The following is a 23,156-nucleotide window of genomic DNA, read 5'->3' as shown; positions in this document are numbered from 1 at the left end:
GTCTTACTTCTTATTTAATTTATTTATTATTTTGGGATCAAATCAGTTCGCTTGTCTATAAACCACGTAATAAATTCAACTATACCGTTTTACGGATAAACAGTTTGGTGCCCACCGTGGGGCTTAGACAGTTGCGTAATTGAGTTGATCCTTGCGTCTATTACTAACTTGTTTGATTCTTCGTTTCATAGAAAAATTGAAAAAATGGCACCTAATGATGTCAACATCACACACAATGTTGAGGCACACAAAACTCTGCCTCAACATGAGAATTCAATTAGTGACACCCTCAACGAAAGGGACGTAGCAACTCCGGTCCATGGCGGGTAATATCCCCGACATGTGCGGGAGACAACTCCTGATGGCGCTGAGGACGAGCACGTTATGTAAACGATAAGGATCTTGAGAGAGCAGCAAAAAGCTATCATGGGCAATCTCTCAAGGCAAAACCAGGTCATGACAGAACTAAAGCAAGCATTGTCAGGCGCTTCCAACAACGCGAATGGAAGAGGCTCTGTTCCTCCCGGTGCTCCCGCAAATCAAACAACTCAAAGAGTTGATAACAACGCCCGAGGGGTGAGGTCGGCTTCGACGGAGCTGGGGGATCGGCAACGAATCCGATAACGACAAAGGCAATGATCCCTTCAAAACCGAACTCATGAAATTCAAGAGGAAAATGAACTATCAGATAGATCAGAATGCGAAAGAGTTCCACGCTCGAATGGACCAAATTTCGGGCGCACCACTAGTGTTAAAGGGCCCAGGCTCGAAGAAGTACACCAAATTGTCGTTTAACCGAGCGCAACACCAGAGTTGATTCCGAAACGATTCAAAATGCCAGACATACCGAAGTATGATGGGACTTCAGACCCTCGGGAGTACATCACAACTTATACAACGGCGGTGAAAGGAAACAACTTGGCCTAACATGAGATTGGTTCGTTCCTGCTGAAGAAATTCAGAGAAACCCTCACGAACGGGGACTTGACATGGTATTTGCTTTTACCCGAATATTCAATTGATTCTTTTAAGATGCTCCCAGATTCTTTCATCAAGGCCCATGCCGGGGCCAGAAAGGTCCAGGCCCTAAAGTTGTACATATTCAGAATTTCATAAGGAGTGTCCAAATTGCTTGCGTGAGTTCATGATCAGTTTCCAGAAAGAAAGGATGATGTTACAGGTCGTGCCAGACGAATGGGCAACTCAAGCATTTACTAAGAGGTTGAACCCAAGGAGCTCTGACGTCTCCCGATAGCTGAAAGAGAGCCTGCTCGAGTTTCAAGCAACCACATGGGCAGATGTTCATAACTGTTATGAATTAAAGATAAGGATAGAAGATGATCATCTCGGGTTCTCGACATCAATCAAGGGTCGGGATAGAGAAAAGAATAGGGATAAATCTAATGATGATTTTGATGCAGATCAACGAACTTCTAAGGGTTGATTCTTGCCCTACGAGAAGACCGAAGGACTTAATAGCAAAGGATTCCGATCAGTGGATAGGTTCGCCCCCGATAGAAGAATTTATTGCGGCCGAAATAATAGGTCATTGTAGGACAAAGAGGTATCGAGCTCCCGGGATTCCAATTATCCCAGGCTATTAGAGTATAATTTCAATGTTAGCGTAGTGGAGCTGGTATCGACAATGAGAAACATTAAGGAAGCACGGTTCCCGAGGAAGATAAGATCTAATCCCAGCCAGAGGGATCCTAATATATGGTGCGAATATCAGGCAATTCTTAAGCGACCGTGCCAAGAACAATTACGGACGTAGCCGAGACAACGTAAAACCCTAGAAGTTAGAGGAAGACCCTCATCGACTAACTCTTATGATGATTTTTTTTGGGGGGGGGGGGGGGGGAGGGGGGATCAACGGTGTAACCTTCTCGACGGCCAAAAAGACAAAGGTATCGGTGACTCATAGTAAGAGGCTCCGGGAGGTCGCGGTAGACGACATCACCTTCACGGAAGAAGACGCCGATGGACTTCTTCTGTTGCACAACGTTGCCTTGCTAATTTCTCTTAACGTTCTAGATTTCAATATTAAACGTGTTTTAGTTGACCCAGGAAGTTCAGAAAACATCATTCAATGGAGAGTGCTGGAACAAGTCAAACTAACCGGAAGCATTATTCCGGCAACAAAGCTTCTCGTCGGGTTCAACTTAACGAGTGTGACATCCCGGGGGGAGATCTTGCTACCCATGAATGCCGAAGGAGTCAAGAAGACCACCTTATTTGAAATGGTGTACGGCTACATGGGCAACAACATAATTCTCGATAGACCGTGGTTACATGAGATGAAGGCCGTACCATCAATATATCACCAACTATTGAAATTCCCGACCCTAAAGGGAATCAAGCAAATAAGAGGGGATTAACCGGCAACAAAGGAAATGAACGTGGTATTAGTTTCCAGCAGTAAAGGGAAGGGACTCAACAAATAGCAATTACAGGAAGCGATGCCTACCCCGAACCGAGCGAAGATGACAAAGGGGAGGAGTCACCGGAACCCCCCAGGTACCAAGATATTTTCAGGTACCGGACGAAATAGACGTGACCAAGTCCAAGGCAGAAAAACTCGAACAAGTAGCTTTGTTCGAAAAATTCCTAGAGAGAAAATTTCACTTGGGGACACGACTCAACCCTGAGCTCAGGTCAGGATTTATTGATTTCCTTAGAACTATGTTGATTTTTTTTCATGGTCGCACACGGATATGACAGGAATCCCACTAGAGGTGGCTGTGCATAAGGTAAACCTGGACCCAAGCATCCAACCAGTAAGGTAGAAGAAGCGCCCAATAGCTGAGGTCAGAAATAGATTTGTCAAAGAAGAGGTAACTCAGTTAACTTGACATCGGTTCAATCCGGGAGGTAAAGTATCCCGACTAGTTAACTAATGTAGTTGTAGTTCCGAAAAAGAATAATAAATTTCAAATGTGAGTAGATTATAAAGATTTGAATAAGGTGTGCTCGAAAAACTCGTTTCCATTTCCAAACATTGATCAAATGATTGATGCAATGGCCGGGCACGAGTTGATGAGTTTCCTCGATGCCTATTCCGGGTACAATCAAATTAAAAATGCTGGATCCACTTACCAGAGGCTCGTGGACAAAATGTTCGAAAAATAAATAGGTAAAACAATGGAAGTATACATAGATGATATGTTGGTCAAGTCTTTGAATGCAGGTGACCATTTAAAACACCTCCAGGAGACCTTCGAAATCCTAAGGAAGCACAATATGAAACTCAACCCCGAAAAATGCGCTTTCGGGGTTAGCTCCGATAAGTTCTTGGGTTTTGTGGTGTCACAAAGACAGATCGAGGTAAATCCCGTTAAGATCAAAGCCATATAGGACATCCCAGACCAGCTAACAAGCGTGGAAGAAGTTCAAAGGCTAACCGGGAGATTCGTCGCTCTTAGCAGGTTTATTTCTTGGTCTTCAAAAAAGTATCATCACTTTTTCTCACTTCTGAAGAAGAAGAACAACTTAGAATAGACTCCAGAATGCCAACAGGCCTTAAAAGACCTGAAACGTTATCTATCAAGCCCCTCGTTGCTATCAAAATCGTAAGAAGGCGAACAGTTGCTGATATACTTAGCGGTCTTGGAGGTAGCAGTAAGTGACGTTCTAGTTCGGAAGGATGAAGGAACGCAATCTCCTGTCTAATATGGGAGCAAAATTTTGTCGGCAGCGAAAACTCGTTATCCGCACCTCGAGAAACTGGACTTGGCTCTCATACTCGCCTCTCGAAAGCTTAGGCCTTATTTTCAGTGTCACCCGATAGTCGTGGTGACAACCTCCCCCTGCGTAATGTCCTTAACAAACCTGAGTTGTCAGGTCGGCTGCCTAAATGGGTAGTTGAAATTAGTAAATTTGATATTGAGTACAAGCCTAGGACTGCGATCAAGTCACAGGTCTTGGCCGACTTTGTGGCCGATTTCAGTCCAGGGTTACTGCCTCTCACTGCGAAAGAAGCGGTGATGGTGTCGAAAATGACATCAAGTGTTTGGACATTGTTCACGGACGGAGCTTCCAATGTGAAAGGTTCGGGCTCGGGGCGGTCTTAATCACACCCTCGGAAGAAACCCTGAGGCAGGCCATAAAAACTGTTCCTTTAACTAATAATGAAGCCGAGTATAGGCATTGATTGCAGGACTCGAATTGGCTCGTGGACTTGGCTCCGAGGTTATAGAGATCGAATGTGATTCACAGCTGGTGGTAAACCAAGTTTATGGGATCTTTGACACAAAGAAGGAACACAAGCAACAATATATAATTAAAGTTCAAACTTTGCTCACACAGTTTAGGGAGTGGTCGATCACCCTCATCTCGAGAGAAGAAAACGTAGAAGCAGATGCATTGGCCAATTTGGGGTCGTCCATAGATGAAAGGATCATATTCCAGTACTATCGTGCAGCTCATGCATTCGGTACCGGATATGGACGGTTATTGTGAAGTAAATACAACCAACCTAGTCTGGGACTGGAGGAATGAGTTCATAGATTACCTTCAGAATGGCAAGCTGCCCGAAGACCCAAAGGTATCCGAGGCACTCCGCACCAAAGTTGATCGCTACAGCCTCTGGGGAGGACAACTATATAGAAGGTCGTTCCAAGGCCCGTTGGCTCGATGTTCAGGAGCCTCGGAGGCAGACTACATCATGAGAGAAGTTCATGAAGGGATCTGTGGGAATCATTCCGTTGCAGATTCGTTGGTGCTAAAATTAGTTAAAGCAGGATACTATTGGCCCCGGATGGAACAGGACGCGAAGGCATTCGTTCAGAAATGCGACAAGTGTCAATGCCATGCACAGTTGGTGCACTAACCGATTGAACTCCTGCATTCGGTATTGTCCCCATGTCCATCCATGAAATAGGGGATGAATATAGTTGGGTCGCTGCCACCGGATCCCGGGAAGGTAAGATTTCCTTTAATTTTAACTGATTACTTCACTAAATGGGTTGAAGCAGGTCCTTACCAAAAGATTTATGAACGCGAAGTGGTTGATTTCCTCTAGGAAAACATAATTTGCCGGTTCGGAATACCGACGGAGATTACTTGTGACAACGGACCACAGTTCATAAGCTCCAAAGTCACAAAGTTTCTTGAATGAAAATTAAATGAATTACATCCTCACCATACCATCCGAGCGCAAATGGGCAGGCAGAATCAACCAATAAGGTGATTATTCAAAACCTCAAAAAGAGGTTGGAAGCAGCCGAGGGCAAGTGACCCGAAGAATTACCAGGCGTGCTTTAGGCATATCAGACGACTGCAAAATCAAGTATGGGAGAGACACCTTTCTCTCTCGTATACGGTGCAGAAGACCTGATCTCGATGGAAGTATGAGAACCAACCTTGCAGTACTTTCGGATGGACGAAGAAGCAAATAATGAGGCATTTCTGGTCAAACTGGAGCTGCTTGATTAACACAGGTACATGACGCATATAAGAATGGTGGCTCAGAAACAAAGAATGGAAAGATACTATAACCAGAGGGCCAATCTCCGCTACTTTAAAGTGGGAGACTTGGTTTTGAGTAAAGTTACTCAGAATACCCGGGAGCTCAATGCAGGAAAGTTAGGGCCGATGAGGGAAGGCCTCTATCAGGTTTCAGCTGTCACCGGAAAGGGATCATATGAACTAGAGAATCGAGATGGAGTCAAATTGTCACGCAACTGGAACGTGACTCACCTTAAAAGGTATTACTACTGATGGATCCTACTTATACTGAAAGTATATGCTGCACTCTTTTTCCCTTCAGCCAATTTTTGTCCCAATTGGGTTTTTCTGGCAAGGTTTTTAACGAGGTAGCAACGAAAAGCATACTACGAAAAGAGCATCGCCAACAAAGTTAAGACCTTTAAATGATAAGGCACTGAAACAACAAGCTACTAGGGGATGGTTAGATAATCTTTGGCTTGATTGCAAAGTTCCTAATGGGAAACGAAGCTTGCCATTGAACCAAAGATTATCCAACCGTTCACAAGTATTTTTCCTCAAAGGAGTTAGACTTCTAGTGTTCCAATTCGCATTCTTCGCATTCGAACACTAGGGGGAATAGTATGAGAATATGGCAACTTGATTGCCACAAAAATCGGGACTGCGAGACCGGGAACAATAATGTCTCATCGGGACTAGGGACTGCACAGCTAGCCCCGTAGAAAAAAGTTGTACAAATTAGCCATATGTATTGGCAATTTCTTCTCTTTTTTTTCCAACAAATGAATGCTTATGTACTTTTGAAGATATAAGGAATAAAATAAAGTCCTTTTATTTTTATCTTGTTTCTTGTCCAAACGATAAATTGATTTTATCATTTTAAAGTTAACAAAAAACTTCAAATGCTAGTGCTGGAATGAACAAGAGACGTCCTCTTCAAGAGAAACGTAAATATAAGAGGGTCCTCTCTTGTGAAACCCTCATAGTAAAGGGTTGGTTCCAGAATAATTTATGCCCGGAACACAAAAGTTATCGGAAAAAAACACACCCGAAGCCTTACTTAATTCGACACAAAAAGAAAGAACTTTTTGCAATCCTTTTTATGTATCAAACATGCCAAGCGGCATAAATACAAAGATACAAAAGAAAACAAAGCAAAAAGGCTAAACTTTGTCTCTTTCGGAACTCGGGGGAAGATGACAGATCTGCCGTCAGCGCATGATCTTGGCCTTCATCATCATTCTCCTCAAGTTTCTCCTCGATTCCCGAAAACTCAAAACCGGACTAGAAGAGTTAGTTGCATCAGGCTGAGCCGGGAGGCATTCTCAAGCATTTAACTCCAGCGTTCGGGCCTTGGTGATCTCATCGTAGATATCAATAACGCTCGCTTTGGCCTCTTCCTAGATTTTGCTCCTTATATGGTAATAGAGTATGCTTTTTCAATAGTGAGGGAATCCCCTTGGTGCTGAAGTTTTGCTTTAAGCCTATCAACCTTGGTCAAAAGGCCATCCCGCTCGGATCTGATGGGACTGAGGCTAAGATAGAGATCATGGATTGTAGTTATGTAAACCTTATTTTGATCCATGATCTTTTTATACATATCTTCCTTCCGGGCCCGCTTCTCCTCGGCAGCATCAACCTCTTCAGCTTTGGAGTTCAAAGATGCCTCCAAAATTATTTGCTCGTTCAATGGAGGCATACTCGAGCTTGGTAGCAGCAAGAGCATCATCTTGAGATTCAGCCCACCTAGCCTTTGCATCCTGAAGTTGTGCATGTAGCTGAGTGTCTTCTTGGCTGTGAGCCATCACCTCCTGCTCACTCTAATACAATCGGGCCTCAAGCTCGGCTGCTTTAGCAGCCTTGTCCTTTAGTACCGGGAGGTGTGCGGCATGTGGCGAGTAGATTCCTCTCGGCCAACAGTTGATACCGCTCGGACATGAGTCCCTATTTGTCAAGGATCAATCTTTGAAGGCCCACGGAAGTGAGAAATTTGGAATGCAAAACAAAGATCAAAGTTAGAAACCTTGTTGTAACAAGACTAATAGAAACAAACGGTAAAAAACAAATACGGTACTGCTGTTACATTATGCATGGCATTATTTAACATACACTCTCCTGAAAGAGAGTGTATTTTCTTCTTATCTTTTTCTGAAACCAACAGCTTCAGATAGTTGGCAAGTTCCACCGACCTGGATAGCAGGTGGAACTCCTTTGAGACAGAGAGAAAGACGTTCCTCCTCCCTTGGGGATCTACGGAAGGGGATGGATAGTTATGCCACAAATTCTCATTGTCAAGGGACTAGGGAGGAAGGACATCCTCCTCTCGGGCGTCAGCAGCCGGTGGAGGAGATGTAGCAGTTGCTGTTGATGAAGGCACAACCAGTGTGGAGGGGGATGAAGCTGATGGTATTGTAAGTTGAGAAGCAGTTGCGGAAGAGGCAGTGTTATTTGTTGGTTGCTCACCAACCGAAGGTAGAAGAGTCCCGGTATTCGACCTCACAGTACCGGAAGCAGCAACTGGGACCGGAAAGGAAGAATCAGCATTCTCCACCAAATCCATTTCTTCCCAGAGCTCGCCCTCAGTTGGGGTTCTAAGCTCTCCAGATTGAGCATTTTGTTGAGCTGATAAAGATTGTTGTCTCCTTTGAAGGAAAGCCTCTTCATTACTAGCGATGATATTTAGGGTGTGGCAGTCAAAGTCCTCCTTCACAATAGGAATACTAAAAGGGTGAATAGAAGAAGGATATTTACCAACAGCCCAAGTTCAAGGGTTTGAAGTGGGGAACTTCTTTTCGAAATCTCTAGCAGTGTTCAAATGTTTGGGAATGATGGTGCTCACTATGAGAGGATCAACATCAACATTCACCTATTTATCTTTGCTTCTCTTCGGGCCTCCGCCAAAAAGAAGACCAGAGTTCTTAGAGGATTCAGTAAAGGAAGCCATGGTTAAAGAGTTTACGAGTTAAAAGCGAAGAAAGTCGGAAAGAGTTAAAAGAAAAAGAGTGTTAAGAGCAAAAAAGATAACACATTTATGAGGATTTTGGAAGTGAAAAAGGTAGAATGATGCGTATAGGTAAAGGTAAAGACGGCTAAAATCGTGGCCATGAGTACCTCGAAAGCCGACAAAAATATTGCTGAATAGTGGAGCAACATGTGTTCGAGGTATTAAATACGAGGAGACGTGCGTTTTATCAGGCATCAAAAACTTTTCAGAAGGGTTCAGAAAATTTTTCGCTAAGAAAGGAATCTTCACCAACTTCCCGATAATATAAAGATGTGCCATCGGAAAGTAGGGGGACTATCTGTATAGGATGGAATTGGTTTATATTAAATACTCGAATGATTATATGACACGTGGAACCGAAGGCAGACGGAAGACAAATCGAGTGGAAATCAAGACCGTGGACAATAACTTCGATTTGTTCCAGATAAGATCCCGATGGGAACACTACCAATGAGAGCAAACAAATGTTTGTCACCAGATGACATTTAATGAAGAATATTCCTCAGTATTAAATATGCAGCCGTTGCAGAGAATTTTTGGCATTCATGGCCAGTTGTTACATATTCATCAATGACCTCCATTATTATTATTTAAGAGGGGGTTGATCCTAAGATTTTGTTCCCTAGGTATAGCTATAAAAGGGACTTCAACAACCATTATAACACACGAAGCTCTAGCAAAACTTATGCTACATTATATTTTCAAGCTAAGTAATACAACTCTATTTTCTGTCTAGTATCGTTCTTATCGCTGTCTTCGAAAGCCTTGCTCCCGGAATCAAATTTGTTATTCCTTTCGATTTCAACACTAAGTTTTACTTTTCATATAGTTTATTTATCATTTTGGAATGAAATCAAATAAGTCACGCAACAAATTCAACTGTACTATTTTACGGGTAAACATCCTCGTAAAATGATCTTCCTATGAAATTGTTAAAGAAATGAATTGGACAAGGAACAAATTGTACAAAAATAAAATGAATATGACGCAAATCAATATAAATGGTACATACATTAGTAAGGTGTGAGAAACGCAATTAGCTCTCACATTGCACCGATTTAGAAATAATCAAGACAAAAAGGAAAAACAAAAAGAAATGTAATGAAATATATAGGGATTGATCAGAGGAAGAAAGCGGCGGTGGAAGCAATTGCAGCCATTAGAAGTGGAACAAACAAAGTAGTTCCGTCATTCTCCATAGAAGGTGAAGGTGACGGTGCTTCTTCTCCAGCAGCCGTAACTCCATTATTCCCGAAAGCTACAAGAATCATCATACAAATAGTGAAAACCATAGCCAATTTCTTTAATCCCTCCATTGATTCTCTTAATTACAAGTTTCTCAAACCTCTTTTCTTGAAAAGTAGTTGATATTAGAGCTCTCAGAAATAAGCTGATGATTTATTTGCAGGATTAAGGATGTCCTTTTATAACGAATCACTATGAATCTTCCAGCTATACATTGGTAGTGTTTAAGTCTAATATCAAATGATTTTAATGATGCGCTAGGCTGAGTTTATGGGTGTATGATGACAATAATTGTTTTACTTTGTTACTAATTAATATGGGCCGGATATTTGTTTTTTATGTAATTGAACTAGAATAATGCTTGACAATTAATTGATCTGTTTTCTTTGAAGTATTAATTAGTTGTATTTATTGACTGTTCATCCTCTAGCAAATGGGAGCCACGTTAGAGGTGCCTTTTTTTAATCGGCAGTTTGATATAAAAAAAGAAGTTGAAAAGACAGATTCAAAATATTATTGATTTTGATGCCTGGATCTAGGATTCGAAGGTTGCGGGTGCCACAATTTTATGCATACAGTATACATATCAGTAGTTACAAAGACAGATTATGAATAATGAGTTAGTTCAGTTAGTTTTTGGTTAATTTGAATAGGTCTTTCATTCACAAAGCGAATAAATTCGATTTTAATTCAAATTTTTAACGCTTAATTTAAACACATTCTAAATAAAAATACAAAAGAAAAATAACATTTCATGAAAGAGCGTCTCCAAAATAAATATTTGCTTAAAGAGTAGCTTAAATATACTATATATTCTTTGTTTGACTAGATTAATTTATTTGTATTATTTTTTGTTTATTTTTCAATCTTAATTGTTGAGTTATATGACAATTATTTTCAAAGAAAAACCTTCAACATTCAACCTATAATATTCGACTCAAAACGACTATCAATCAAGCCATTTTATTTTATTTTTCAAAACCCAATAGAAGATATTGCTTAAATTATATTCCAATATATAAATTAATATCATTTCATTAAAAATAAAAAAATTATATGTTAATTAAAATCAATTCAAATTACCTATAGAAAATAATTATTCATAAAGTAAGGTATAATGATAGAAACAAAATGAGGACTGAAAGTTAAAAAAATGAAGAAGAGAGACTTAGCAAGTAATAAAAGGAAGAAAATGAGGGAAAGAACCGAAAAAGAAAGAAAAGAGATAAGGCCCTAGGGGTCAACTGAAAATAAAGAAAATCTTAATAAGTAGAAAAAAAGAAAAATCAAAGGAGCTGCTCTAACAGGGAATCGAACTTGCATTCAGGAGGTCAAGGAAAGCCTTCAAATGGAAGGCTGAACCAATGGCACCCGCTTTCACTTTGTAACTTCTGGGTGCATCTATATATACGTTTCTTCACAGAGATATTATGTACATAATAAAAATTTTAGCGAAGTGAGTGGGTGGCATGGCACCCCTACCTCATAAAGTAGATCCGCCCTTGATGCCTTAGAAGGGAAAATGAGAAGATATTCATAATGGACATGGAAGAGAGTATATTAGTTCTTCTATAGTTATAAATCTCTACTCACATTCTATGTCTTGGTTTGGTATTACCATAACAAAACGATATAAAGCATGTTCAACTTACGTAATATAGATAAATGTGAAAATAAGTCTAAGAACTACAATCAAATGCAAAAATACTATTGTTTGATCTAAAATTTAGATCTGGATTTAGATAATTAGGTTTAATAAAATAGAGTCAATCTTAGCCAATATTAATGTCCAAAAGATATATTAACTGATTTTGTAGTAAGATAATATGTATATTATCCAAGTAGCAATAAATGTTGATAATACTAGTAATATTCAATGATCCAAAAAGAAAGGGATAACATTAAATAACAATAGCAATGAATGACATTTAAGTAAATAAGAACATGTGAGTCACCCAAAAAGGGTGAGATCTGTGGATGTTCTTTCTGACAATGATGAATGATTGATGAGCCTTCGAATGTTCTGATTGTTCTTGGATCGAGTGAAAAAGTTATGCAAGAATCTTAGGAAAAAGGTATATTTTGTATGTGTACAATAAGGCAAGATTCTACGGAGAAAAGTCAATGTGTTCTCTTACAAGTGAATCTCCTCCTTCCATAACTATGTCCCGCTCTATGTATAAGGAAACACATGTCTAAAACCCCTAATAGTACAGACCTAGAGAATATTCATAGGATAATATACGCTCCGCTCCCATCATCTACCATGATACGTTTAACATTAGTATCTGAAATTCGTAAAGTAATGACAAGAGCATCGTTGTGAGGGAAAGCCAAACCGTCGGCATCTCACTCATCGAAGATGATACTTTCTTCGAGTCCGTCATACCATTCGTGGGTGATCGATCTTTTGAGCTTGTAAGAGGCAGTGAAATTGATGTCGTTGATGGAGGCATCATCGTTGCCGCCAATAATCATATTGATGGTGCGGGCCGGTGAGGGCAGCTTCAGTGGGCCTTGATGTTCTCGACCCCTGGCGAAGGTGTTCCTTCCCTTGTCGCTCAGCAGCTCTTTGAGGTGCCCTTGCTGCAACATGTTCACTACCTCTTGCCTTAGGGCGATGCAATCTTCTGTTTTGTGCTTGCATTCCTGGTGGAATTCGTAGAGGGCATCGAATTTTCTGGTGTTTGGATCGGACCTCATCTTTGGAAGCAAATTCACCTTTGTTCCGAGTTTCTCCAGGGCATAGACTATTTCTGTAGGTGAAACAAAAAAGTTGTGAGCGGATAACAGGGGGCATACCTCTCTCGTTCCTGTGAGCCCCCGTTCTCGGCCTAGGTAGACCATCATCATAGCGGGAGGAAGGAGGGACGAGGGCTCTGACGTAAGGATGATGTCGTTCTCTATTTGGCCATAAGATTGGGTGATCCCTCCTCATGTTATCTCTTCGTTCTTTCCTGGGTTCGGCTTGCACCGAGATGAGCCGTCGAGTTGGTCTGTTGAGGTCGTCATCATCTGCCCGAACTTTGGCACAATAGACATTATGGATTTTGTCCAAAGTGATTGGAGGGTATTTCATCAACCGGCTTAGCAGCTTTCTGGTCGCTCTTGAACCCTCTCAGCTCAACCCGTTCTAAAAGGCTGCGACTGCCATCCCTTCAGATATATTTGGTAAGGTCATCATTACCCTGTTGAATCGGGCGAGGAAGTCCCTTAGTCCCTCTCATAGGGATTGCTTGATGGCGAAGAAGTTGTTTACTCTTATTTCGGCTTTCTTGGCCCCGGCATGCGCTGTCACGAACTTATCGGTCATTTCTTCGAAGGTTTCTATGGAGCGGGTTGGTAGCTGTGAATACAATGTTAATGCCCCTCCAGTAAGGATTTTACCGAATTTCTTCAGCAAAATGGAGGACATATGTTCCTTGGTGAGGTTGTAACCCTTCACGGCGGTAACGTAATGAGTCACGTGATCTTCGGGATCGGTTGTTCCGTTGTATATCTTGAGATATGGTGCCATTTTGAAGGTCTTTAGTATGGCATGTGGGGCTGCTTTCTCTCTATATGACTGCTCTGCAAACCTGCTGGCATCCCTCTTTGGCAGTAGCTTAGGGGCGCCTTGTATCTTGTCGACTCGTTCATGGTGTTCTTTCATTTGGTCTCTCAACCTTTTGTTCTCATTCTTCATTTCTTCCATTCTCTTTAAAACAATGGCGAGGACGTTGTCACCTTCACTGTCAGTAATATTGTGAGTTATACCTGGCGTTGGAGGGTCTAGTTGATCATGTTCGTCTCCTCGCTGTACTGTGTAAGTTCTCGCGGTTTCTATCGTCGTGCATAGAGCTTGTTTGTTGAGCACGCTTACTAATGTATTGGACAACCATGCTTCGAGGAGCTTTTTCATGACAGGTGGCATCCCTTCTCATGTGGATGTGGAGGCCCCTTTTCAATTTGGTTTCGTTGTGCTACAATGATAGGGAGGCGACCTCTTGCGCCTGGGGGAGGCAGTGGGTGTTACATCATCGCCCAGCGTTTCATAACTCTCATTGATAACGTTCATGAGGTTTCCGGGATGTCACCTGTCACCTTAGTTCTATCTCATTGGTTACCTGCCATGTAAATTTCTATACGTGCAGAGAAGGAGAAAATTTTTGTGGTTTGTTAGTTTAGCAAAAATCACGTGAGTTGTTGATCTAGTGGAAACTAAAAGATTAGCTAAGAAATCCCTACAGACGGACCCAAACTGTTTTACCCAAAATTTAGATCTGGGCTTAGACAATTAGATTTAATAAAATAGAGTCAATCTTAGCTAATATTAATGTTTAAAAGATATATTAACTAATTTTGTAGTAAGATAATACATATATTATCCAAGTAGCAATAAATGTTGATAACACTAGTAATATTCAATGATCCAAAAAGAAGGGGATAACATTAAATAACAATAGCAATGAAGGAAATTTAAGTAAATAAGAAATGTGAGTTACCCGAAAAGGGTGAGATCTGTTGATATTCTTTCTGACAATGATGAATGATTGATGAGCCTTCGAATATTCAGATTGTTCTTGGATCGAGTGAAAAAGTTAGGCAAGAATCTTAGGAAAAAGGTATATTTTGTACGTGTGCAATAAGGCAAGATTCTACGGAGAAAAGTCAATATGTTATCTTACAAGTGAATCTCCTCCTTCCATAACTATGTCCCTCTATATTTATAAGGGAACATATATCTATAAACCTTAATTGTACAAACCTAGAGAATATTCATAGGAATATTCTTTCTAAAGTCTTGTCGAAAACTAGTCGTGATGACTCCTCCTTGGCTTGTGATGACTCCTCGGCCAACTCCTTCGTCTCTCACTAGATCACTTCGACCTTGGATTCGCCTCTTTGCTGAAGGCATACTGATGACACGTGGAAGCTATCGAAGGCCCTCTTCTAGATAGAACTAAGTCAATTTTTGACCCATACAACTACATAGCCCCCAAAAGTATATTTCAATCCTAACATACCATTCAGAGCACTAGTATCAGATGAGGCTTTGGACACAGGAAGAATAAATTAATGAGTCATGATTGGGATTATTCAAAATTTACTTGGGTAAGATCAATGGAATAATTTGAACTAAAAAGTGGGTTATAAAATTAACATTTTTTCAACTGTTAGCTTGTCTTTTTATTTTTGTTTATAATATAAATCAACTCACACTGATTATTTTTAAAACTTTGAAGTTTCAAAGTTAAAATATTTAATTTGATGTAAATAGGAAGTACCTTTTATTAATATATATTGTTAAAGAAAGATAGACACTAAAATTAAAATAGAGGTGAGTAATAAACTAAACCATTAATTCATCAGATTTGGTGAGAATTTAAGATGGACCTCATATTCATTTCCAGTAAATTAAAAAGCCAAAAGCTACTAAAAGAAGAAATAAATGAAAGAAGAGCAACATCAAATGGCATCCATGCACAGAAAAAGAGCCCAGACACACTTCACTACTGACTTCACCGTTCTCCTCCGCCGTCTCCACCATTACCACCTCCTCTTCGCCGTCTCTGCCCCTTAAACTAAACGACAACGACTTCAGCGGAACCAAGAACCTTCCCGTAGGTGGGACCAACAGATGAATCAGCATTTGTGGCCTGCCGGAAGGTCTCCAAACTTGCACCGTCAAAAACTGTATAGGATTATTCTCCAGAAGCTCCGTCATATCGCCACCGCCCTTCAACAAGTCGGAGAGCAAAACGCGAGCACTTTCTACCGGTTTTTCTCCAAGATGGCCGTGAGCGTAAATGTGCACGTTTAAAGCTGCCATGATGTCATTTTCCGGTAACATTTCGTGGAACTTTACTTTCACCACGTGGTTCCAGATGGGGCTGGTTCCATCTTCGCCGCCGAGCTCCGCCACCTTGGTTTTCGCCACGTGGACGTCCCTCTCCACGTAAACCTCGGCGTAGGTCCTCATCTTGGTGAAGTGCTTTACCTTCTTCAGGTCCTCAGCGGAGTATATAAGAACTTCTATCTCTCTCAGCCGCTTCTCCGGCGGTGACCTCCTCCGCCGTAAATGTGATTCAGGCATTAAGGAGAAGACAGTGAATTGGAGCTGATTAGCAGAGAACTGTGAAAGTGATGCTTTCTCAGCGTTTGTTGTTTTGGCCCTTAGTTTTTTTGGTGCAAGTTATATAGATCTACACGACTTACCCAAAAATGGTTAGGAAGCAAAAGATTTAATTTGAAATACGTACAGTGGCTGAATAGGATTTCTGTTAACTATTCCTGAGTGGATTCGGTAATTAATTTTTCCCCGTTTTTACACTATGGGATCACCATAAACTAATGTCAAATTTTATTTTGGAGGGTTGTGTATTATGAATGATATTATCCTCAGATAACAAAATGGCATGCTACATTATTCTGCGCACTATTAGGCTAATGTTAGAAGTGGGATACAGTCGATGTTGAATGATAAACAAAAATTCTATAGATTTTAGAAGTCTATCGATCAGAATTTGCCATCCCAAGTGGCCCTTCTCTAAAGGAAAAAAAAAGGAAAAACAAATACAGTACAAGCCTACATCGTAAGCTTTTGGATTAAGGACGGACGAGGCCTGTAAGTTATTAGGGTCAAATAATCAATAGCTAGATTTAGGATATGCCAATCGGTATAAAAGCAGGGGAGAAACTACCCTTAAATGTTTGACAAGGTTATGACTTACGACTTTAATTGGAAGAATGTGATATCGCATCCCACATCGACACACAATATTCGTTTAGACATTTGGGGGCAATTTGGTTACCGGGATTAAAAGAGTTACACCAATATAAAAATTCGGGTGTTTACACAGAACGATACTAAATTATCATTAAGATGAAAATATATATAATTTAATAATTACCATATTTATATAAATATATGCCAATTGGTATAAATATCCAATGCATGTGTTTACTTATTGGTACTCGTGTTGTCTCCCATTCCTCCATCTCTTAACTGGCATCACATAGCCACCAGTGCTAAACCATTATAATATTCTTCACATTCACAAGTTACACGTGGATTCAATTTCAGTAACTTTGTTTGAAATTTGCATCATAATAATAAATACCTTAAAAGCAGAAGGGAGAGGAAGGAATGGGGAAATGGAGAGAGAAAATTAATTACTGTTAAAAAGTAAAAGGGAATTTACAATACCATCAACGATTCCATGGCCCAATGGATAAGGTGCTGGTCTACGGAACCAGAGATTCTGGGTTCGATCCCCAGTGGAATCGCATTTTGCTTTTGCACAGAAAGACATTTTCATTCTATCCCTCCTTTTGCATATGAAAAAATTCATGAACTCATAACTTTAAAAATATGATAAGTTCAATACTAAAATACCCATAGAGTTTAAATCTCGAATCCGCCTCTAGCAGACTGTAATAACAGTGTTGAAGAAATTTCTTTTTTTAGTCAATTAAAAACAAGAGACGGTCAAGATCTTTTCCACTAAGATTACAAAGAATCCTTTGTATATGATACAGAAGCAAGTCTATATTGGAGCATTCTCGATCATAATTGAACTCAACAACTTGAAAGAAAGTTCACGACTTCAATGTGCTAGATGCATCCCCCGCATTAAGTGGCCAAAGCTGCTTCTTCGATTCACCAAACTCAGGCTCGTTCAAATGAAATGGTGATTCAAACTTCCAACTTCAAAAACACCTGTCAGCAAAATCGAGGATGTCCAAATGTCAGGCCCAAAAGAATTATGGCTAGTTATTGCTGCCCAGATAACCGACCTATCAAACAATCAATTTTTTACTGTTTTCTACAGCTTCTGAATAAACTAGAATCCACAATACCTTAGTACTCCACTAAAAAGTCATGAATGTTAGATTACATGAACAATACAAAATGGCATCATAGCAAATATTTCTTCAGTGATCTTAGAAAACTTATTCCTAACATGCCTCAAAAGAAATTTAACAAGTATTCCAACAATATGGAATCCAATACACTACCAAAATCAACAAAGCTTATAGTCTAGTGGTATCACCAAGAATCTTCCACACAATAAGTGCGAGTTCGACTGCCACCACCCCTTTCCCCTTTGCCCTTTCCCCTTTCCTAACCCCCCTATGTAATAGAAAAATAAAGTAAAAAAATACACCGCCAAATATGTTCAAAGACTTGTTAAGACTCATTAACAAACACAAACATTTCAGTAACCGAGAAATCAGTTAGTCCCCAATATGACTACATACTTAATTCAATTTCTTTCGAATCACTTTCAATTGTAGAGACAAATAACAAGCACAGCTATGAGCTATCAAGGCCCAAAACACCCATATTTCCTGATGTCAGTCGGGAAGAAACCAATAATCTGCCGGTTTCATTTGGAAACTTCAATAACTCCGTTGAAAATTTGGTGTAAACAAAATACTTGATAAGGAAAATAAAGATGAAGTTCTTCCAAATAGAATTGGTGTCACCAATCACTATGAAGTTTATAGGAAGCTAGCGACAATTTCACTCTTTTAGATGCTTAAGTTGAAGAACATTCTAGTCGATTATAGAAGTTTACCTACTCTGATCTATGTCTGCTCTGCCTTGGAAGCCTTCAACTTCTCAAGCTGCTTGCGTTGATAAGCCTGCTTTAGTTTTTCTCGACGTGCTGCAACTTGTTCTTGCCTACGGAGCTTGAGTTCTGATGCTTTTTCCCTTGCTTGACTTGCTTCTTTATGAACTTCCCTGAGAACAGCAACATGCGATGCAAATATAAGTAGATAAATGTTGTGAACAAATTGCATAGTGCAGAGAAAAGAAACTGAAAAAGCAATAAGTGAAGACTTCTTAGCAAACAATTAAAGATAATTTCTGTACTTTTCTACTTTAATGATCAACTCTTAGCTCAGATAGAAAATTAGTTCTCAAGCAGCATGCTAGAGAAAAGGGAAAGAAAAATAAACAAAGACAAGAATAGGAAGGAGGAGAGGGGTTTCCTTTAAGCTCACAATCATGAACAAGCTAAGATACCTAGGATTTTATGGCACCCAAACTCCCAATCATCAAAATTCAGTTCTTGTATTATTTCATTTTTGATGTATACTGTTAAGTGTTTCTCTGTTCTATGTTTATTTATGGGATCCGGTTCCCCTCAGTGTTTGAGTACATGAGCAAGTACCATCCTGATGATTGATAGGTTCGTAATCCTTCTATCACAATTGAGTAGCCATTTTATATTCCAAAAGCTATTAAATACTATTTAGCAGAAAATGCTTGCAATAAATAATGCTACACACAAGTTACTCTTAAGTGTATAATTAGCAACACATACATTACAAAACGCTTATGTTCACTTCTGTCGAATGTGCCAGCTTGGCGGCCAAGTCCTGCAGCTTTTGTGTCTGACAGTAGGGAGGTATCATCATCTCCATCTTCATCTCTTAGTTCTGTGCTAGAAGTATCGTGCCGTTGAGACAGCTCAGAGTCCTGCTCCTGGCCCTTCCGAAAGAAATCAACACAGTACTTCTCTTCGTCCTCCCCGTCAGAAAGCTCACCCTTCACCAGCTTATCATACAACTTAGCCTTTCGTTCTAAGGCAGCATAGCTTACTGATCCATCTTTGATCGCTTTCATCTCAAGCTTGTCCCTTCAATGAAGAAAAAATAGACATGAATTAAGCCTTTATACACTGTCACAGAAATATTAACATCTCATAGCAAGTCATGCATATGCCTAAAAACCCAGAAGGTTACTGCTTCTCTATTAAAACCAACTTCTCCATGCGAGGTTGTTTCTTCTCTAATTTAATTAAACAGTCCCCACCAAGCAATTTGCTCAAGAGAGACTACTGACAAATACAAACATGATTTGATTCTTAAAATTCCCTGTACCCATATAAAATTGGAGCACCAGTGAGCTAATTACTCTAGCATTTCAGATAATAGCCTTGGAGGTTTTCTGGGCCACAGGCCTCATAAGGCACCAATCCGCTGCCAGAGCAGTCCTCCACCCACGGCTTTACAGCTATGCCTTACAAAAAATATGAATACCAAAAGCGTAAACATCTGCAGTACTTCAGCAAATTAGACCAAAATAATATAGAATCCAGTTTCAACTCATGTTTCAATCAATCAGAACAAAATATAAATTTGGCCCTAATTTCCAAACCCCACAACTGTATAAACCTATAAAGTTCCATATCTCTTGCTAATGGCCGTACTTACCAATTCCAGTCTCTACTAACAAAACCCTGAAGCTTATCACATATGCAAGAGACTTTAAAACCAATTCCAATCTCAATTATCACTGAATTTTTGGGCTTACAAGCTTAAGGCAGATTGCTAGAGGATGTCAGTTTCCACTCTCTGATAGTATCAAATTATTATTAATACATTCTTATTTGACCAAACCAGACTCCAACCAGCTCGATTATGAGCATAAAAATTGAAAACAAGTATAAAACTTAATTAACAAACAAAATAGGGCAAGGGAAGGAGAAAGTATACTTGGCCTCTCGGGCATCAACCCCATGATTCTTAGAGGAAAAGGCGTCCTTAGCGGTGATTTTCTTCTTGGCGCGGTGGATCTCCAAATGCGAATAATTTGGGTCAGCAGCAGAAGGGTGGACGGTCTCTTTGGAAAGGCGTTTGGACTCTTCTTGAGATTTGTATAACTGGGCTTTAAGCTCAAGGATGGAAGAAGCACCCACCCCCTCGATTGGTCGGTGCTTTTTGGGCATGATTGTGGATTCCGTTAGCCATCCTAACGACTCCACAACCACCCTCTTCTTCTCCTTATTATTCTCTCCTTCTTCCCCCATTGACAAATTCACACACACAGACCCTTTTGGCGTTTGATTGATGTATATATGTATTTGATTTTGATCGTTCTAGTTATTTCTCTGCTTCTTCTCTCGCTGTGGTTTGAGTTTTTTGGGGGGATTAGGATTGAGGAGTGGGGAAATTTTGGAGCCTCTGTTTTGAAATACCACATTTTATAGGGACTTTCTTAGAAAAGTTATTTTCCTTATTTTCTTTTCACCCTTCTAGACCATTTTTTGGCGAAGGGTCAAATATACCCTTGCACTTTCGAAAATGATCTAAGAATACTCTTCGTTATTCTATTGGGTTATTTATACCCTTGCTGTCATACTTGGACTCAAATATACCCCTCATTTAAACGGAGCGACACGTGTCATCGTCCTGTTGCCAATTCTAAATCTCCTAATTAATTAAAAAAACTATTACCCATACCCGAAAAGTAATTTTCTAAAGCAATTTTTTTTTTTATAAAAACTTAAAAAACTGAATTTTTTTTTCTAAAAACTGAAAAAACGAAAATACTTTTTTTCTAGTTTTTACAAAAAACCTTCTTTAAAAAAAACTTAAAAATATTTTCTAAAATAATGTTTTTATAAAAACTGGAAAAAAAAAAATTTGAAAAGCAATGTTTTTGTAAAAATTAGAAAAAACTGAATATTTTTTTACTAAAAACTGAAAAAATCGAACATATTATTTTTCAATTTTTAGAAAAATATTGCTTTAAATAAAACTGAAAAATAATTTCTAAAGTAATTTTTTTTGTAAAAACTAAAAAAAAAATTGAAAATCAATTTTCTAAAGTAATGTTTTTGTAAAAACTGAAAAAATAAATATTTTATTTTTTTCCAGTTTTTAGTTAAAATAATTTCAGTTTTTTCCAGTTTTTAATTTCTTTAGAAAATTGCTTTTCAGTTTTTACAAAAAAATTATTTTAGAAAATATTTTTCAATTTTTTTAAAGCAGTTTTTTTATAAAAATTGGATTTTTTTTTTGTTTTTTTCAGTTTTTAGTAAAAAAAATTAAGTTTTTTTCAATTTTTACAAAAAAGAATTGCTTTAGAAAATTGCTTTTCGGGTATGGGTAATGAGTCTTTTTAATTAATTATGAGATATTTAGAATTGGCCAACAGGACGATGACACGTGTTACTCCGTTAAAATAAGGGGTATATTTGAACCCAAAGTATGACTGCAGGGGTATATAACCCAATAGTATAATGAAGGGTATTTTTAGACTATTTTTAAAAATAGATGGGTATATTTGGACCTTCTTCGTTTTTCTTTTTAGGGGTACTCCTGGGCCGTGGCTGGATAGGGCTAAAACAAGATGTAAAAGAGTGAAATTGTAAAGATGTTTTCATTCGTTCCTTCCATCAAACGTAATTTTACTCATTTTTTTTCTTTTATTAAGGCTTCAAATAATTGAAAGACACGTAAGAAATCTATCTTTTACACCAAAGAGATCTAAAAATAATATTTTCTTAATTTCAATATTGTAAAAAATCATAAAGGCCTATTTCCTCCGATAGAAATATGCTACACCTTGTCTATTTAACTTTCAATATTTTTACTACTATAAGTGATATGTCTTTCTTCTAAGGGTAGCAAGTGGGCCGGTCCTTGCCCGGGACCGCAGGCCAAATAGGTCAGGACCGTTTGGCCCGATTTTAGTGGGCTTGGGCCGGTTCTATGCTTTGGGCCTGTCTCGTGGGCCGGTCCTATGCTTTGAGCCCGTCAGGACCGGGACCATTTAGCCCGCCAGGGATCGGATCGGAACCAGACCAGTCTCTTAGCGGGCCAAACAACTATATTTTAATTAAAAAAAATATAGTCTTTGGGCTGTCAAAAATAGCCGTTGGCTATTTATAAAATAGCCATTTAACCCCCACCCCCCAACTTTGTTTTAACCCCAAACTTTTTATAATTACATTTTTTCCCTATTTTCAACTATAAATACCCATTCATTCTTTCATTTTCTTACAAAATCATCAATCTATCACAATCTCTCTCTAATTTCCTTCTATAATTATTACTATTGTTTACTTTATTGTTACTAAGTGTATAATATATAAGCTCTATATATATATATATATATATATAAGTTGTATATATACTAAATGTATAATATATAAGCTTTACATATTATACTATACTATATTATATGTACATCTTATATAGCTTATATACTATACACTTAGTATATATATACTTTTAGTAGTAACATGAAATGACCAAAGTATGGTACTTTTTAGGTAGTATAAATATGGAATGATAGAAGATCAAGTTTTAACTCAACTCAGTTTTAGTTGAAACTGTAATCTAAGTTGAGCTAAAACTTTATCTTCTATCATTTCATATTTATATCAGCTAAGAAGTACCATACTTTCGTCATTTCATGTTACTACTAAAAAGTATATATATATATAAGATGTATATATAGTATAGTATATAGTATATATATAAGTTATATTTGATAAGCTATATTCGATATTAAATATTGAATGTTAAAATTTAGGATGTTAAATAAAATTTAGGCCACAATTCTATAATAAAATTTACAAAGCATTGCTTTAGATCTTTTTTTTAATATCCTTTTGTCTCTAATATCTATTTAATTTTTTTTTTAAAATCTATTGAGTCCACTTAGCCCATTTAGCCC

The 23,156-nt window shown here is 38.8% G+C and overlaps 1 protein-coding gene and 1 non-coding gene across 3 annotated transcripts; one reads left to right on the top strand and one right to left on the bottom strand.

The window, feature by feature from the left end:
* The first annotated feature begins 16,890 nt into the window (after nucleotides 1-16,890).
* Nucleotides 16,891-16,963, top strand: TRNAR-ACG (transfer RNA arginine (anticodon ACG)). Its single transcript has one exon. It is a non-coding gene; the product is annotated as a tRNA-Arg (tRNA).
* Nucleotides 16,964-17,122: 159 nt separating this feature from the next.
* LOC104113289 (uncharacterized protein At4g18257) lies at nucleotides 17,123-20,658 on the bottom strand. 2 transcript variants are annotated; one of them, XM_009623408.4, is made up of 4 exons: nucleotides 20,186-20,658; nucleotides 19,012-19,326; nucleotides 18,259-18,425; nucleotides 17,123-17,396 (listed from the first exon to the last, which is right to left on the bottom strand). In XM_009623408.4, exons 1-3 carry the CDS (start codon nucleotides 20,497-20,499, stop codon nucleotides 18,269-18,271), a joined length of 786 nt encoding a protein of 261 aa, XP_009621703.1. In that variant the 5' UTR covers nucleotides 20,500-20,658; the 3' UTR covers nucleotides 17,123-17,396; nucleotides 18,259-18,268. The 2 variants fall into 2 exon arrangements, with proteins under 2 accessions (XP_009621703.1, XP_009621704.1); XM_009623409.4 differs by having other exon boundaries at nucleotides 18,263-18,425.
* Nucleotides 20,659-23,156: the final 2,498 nt, after the last annotated feature.

Source organism: Nicotiana tomentosiformis, chromosome 2, assembly GCF_000390325.3.
Source record: "Nicotiana tomentosiformis chromosome 2, ASM39032v3, whole genome shotgun sequence".
NCBI lineage: Eukaryota > Viridiplantae > Streptophyta > Magnoliopsida > Solanales > Solanaceae > Nicotiana > Nicotiana tomentosiformis.
This window is presented reverse-complemented; position numbering and strand designations above follow the sequence as displayed.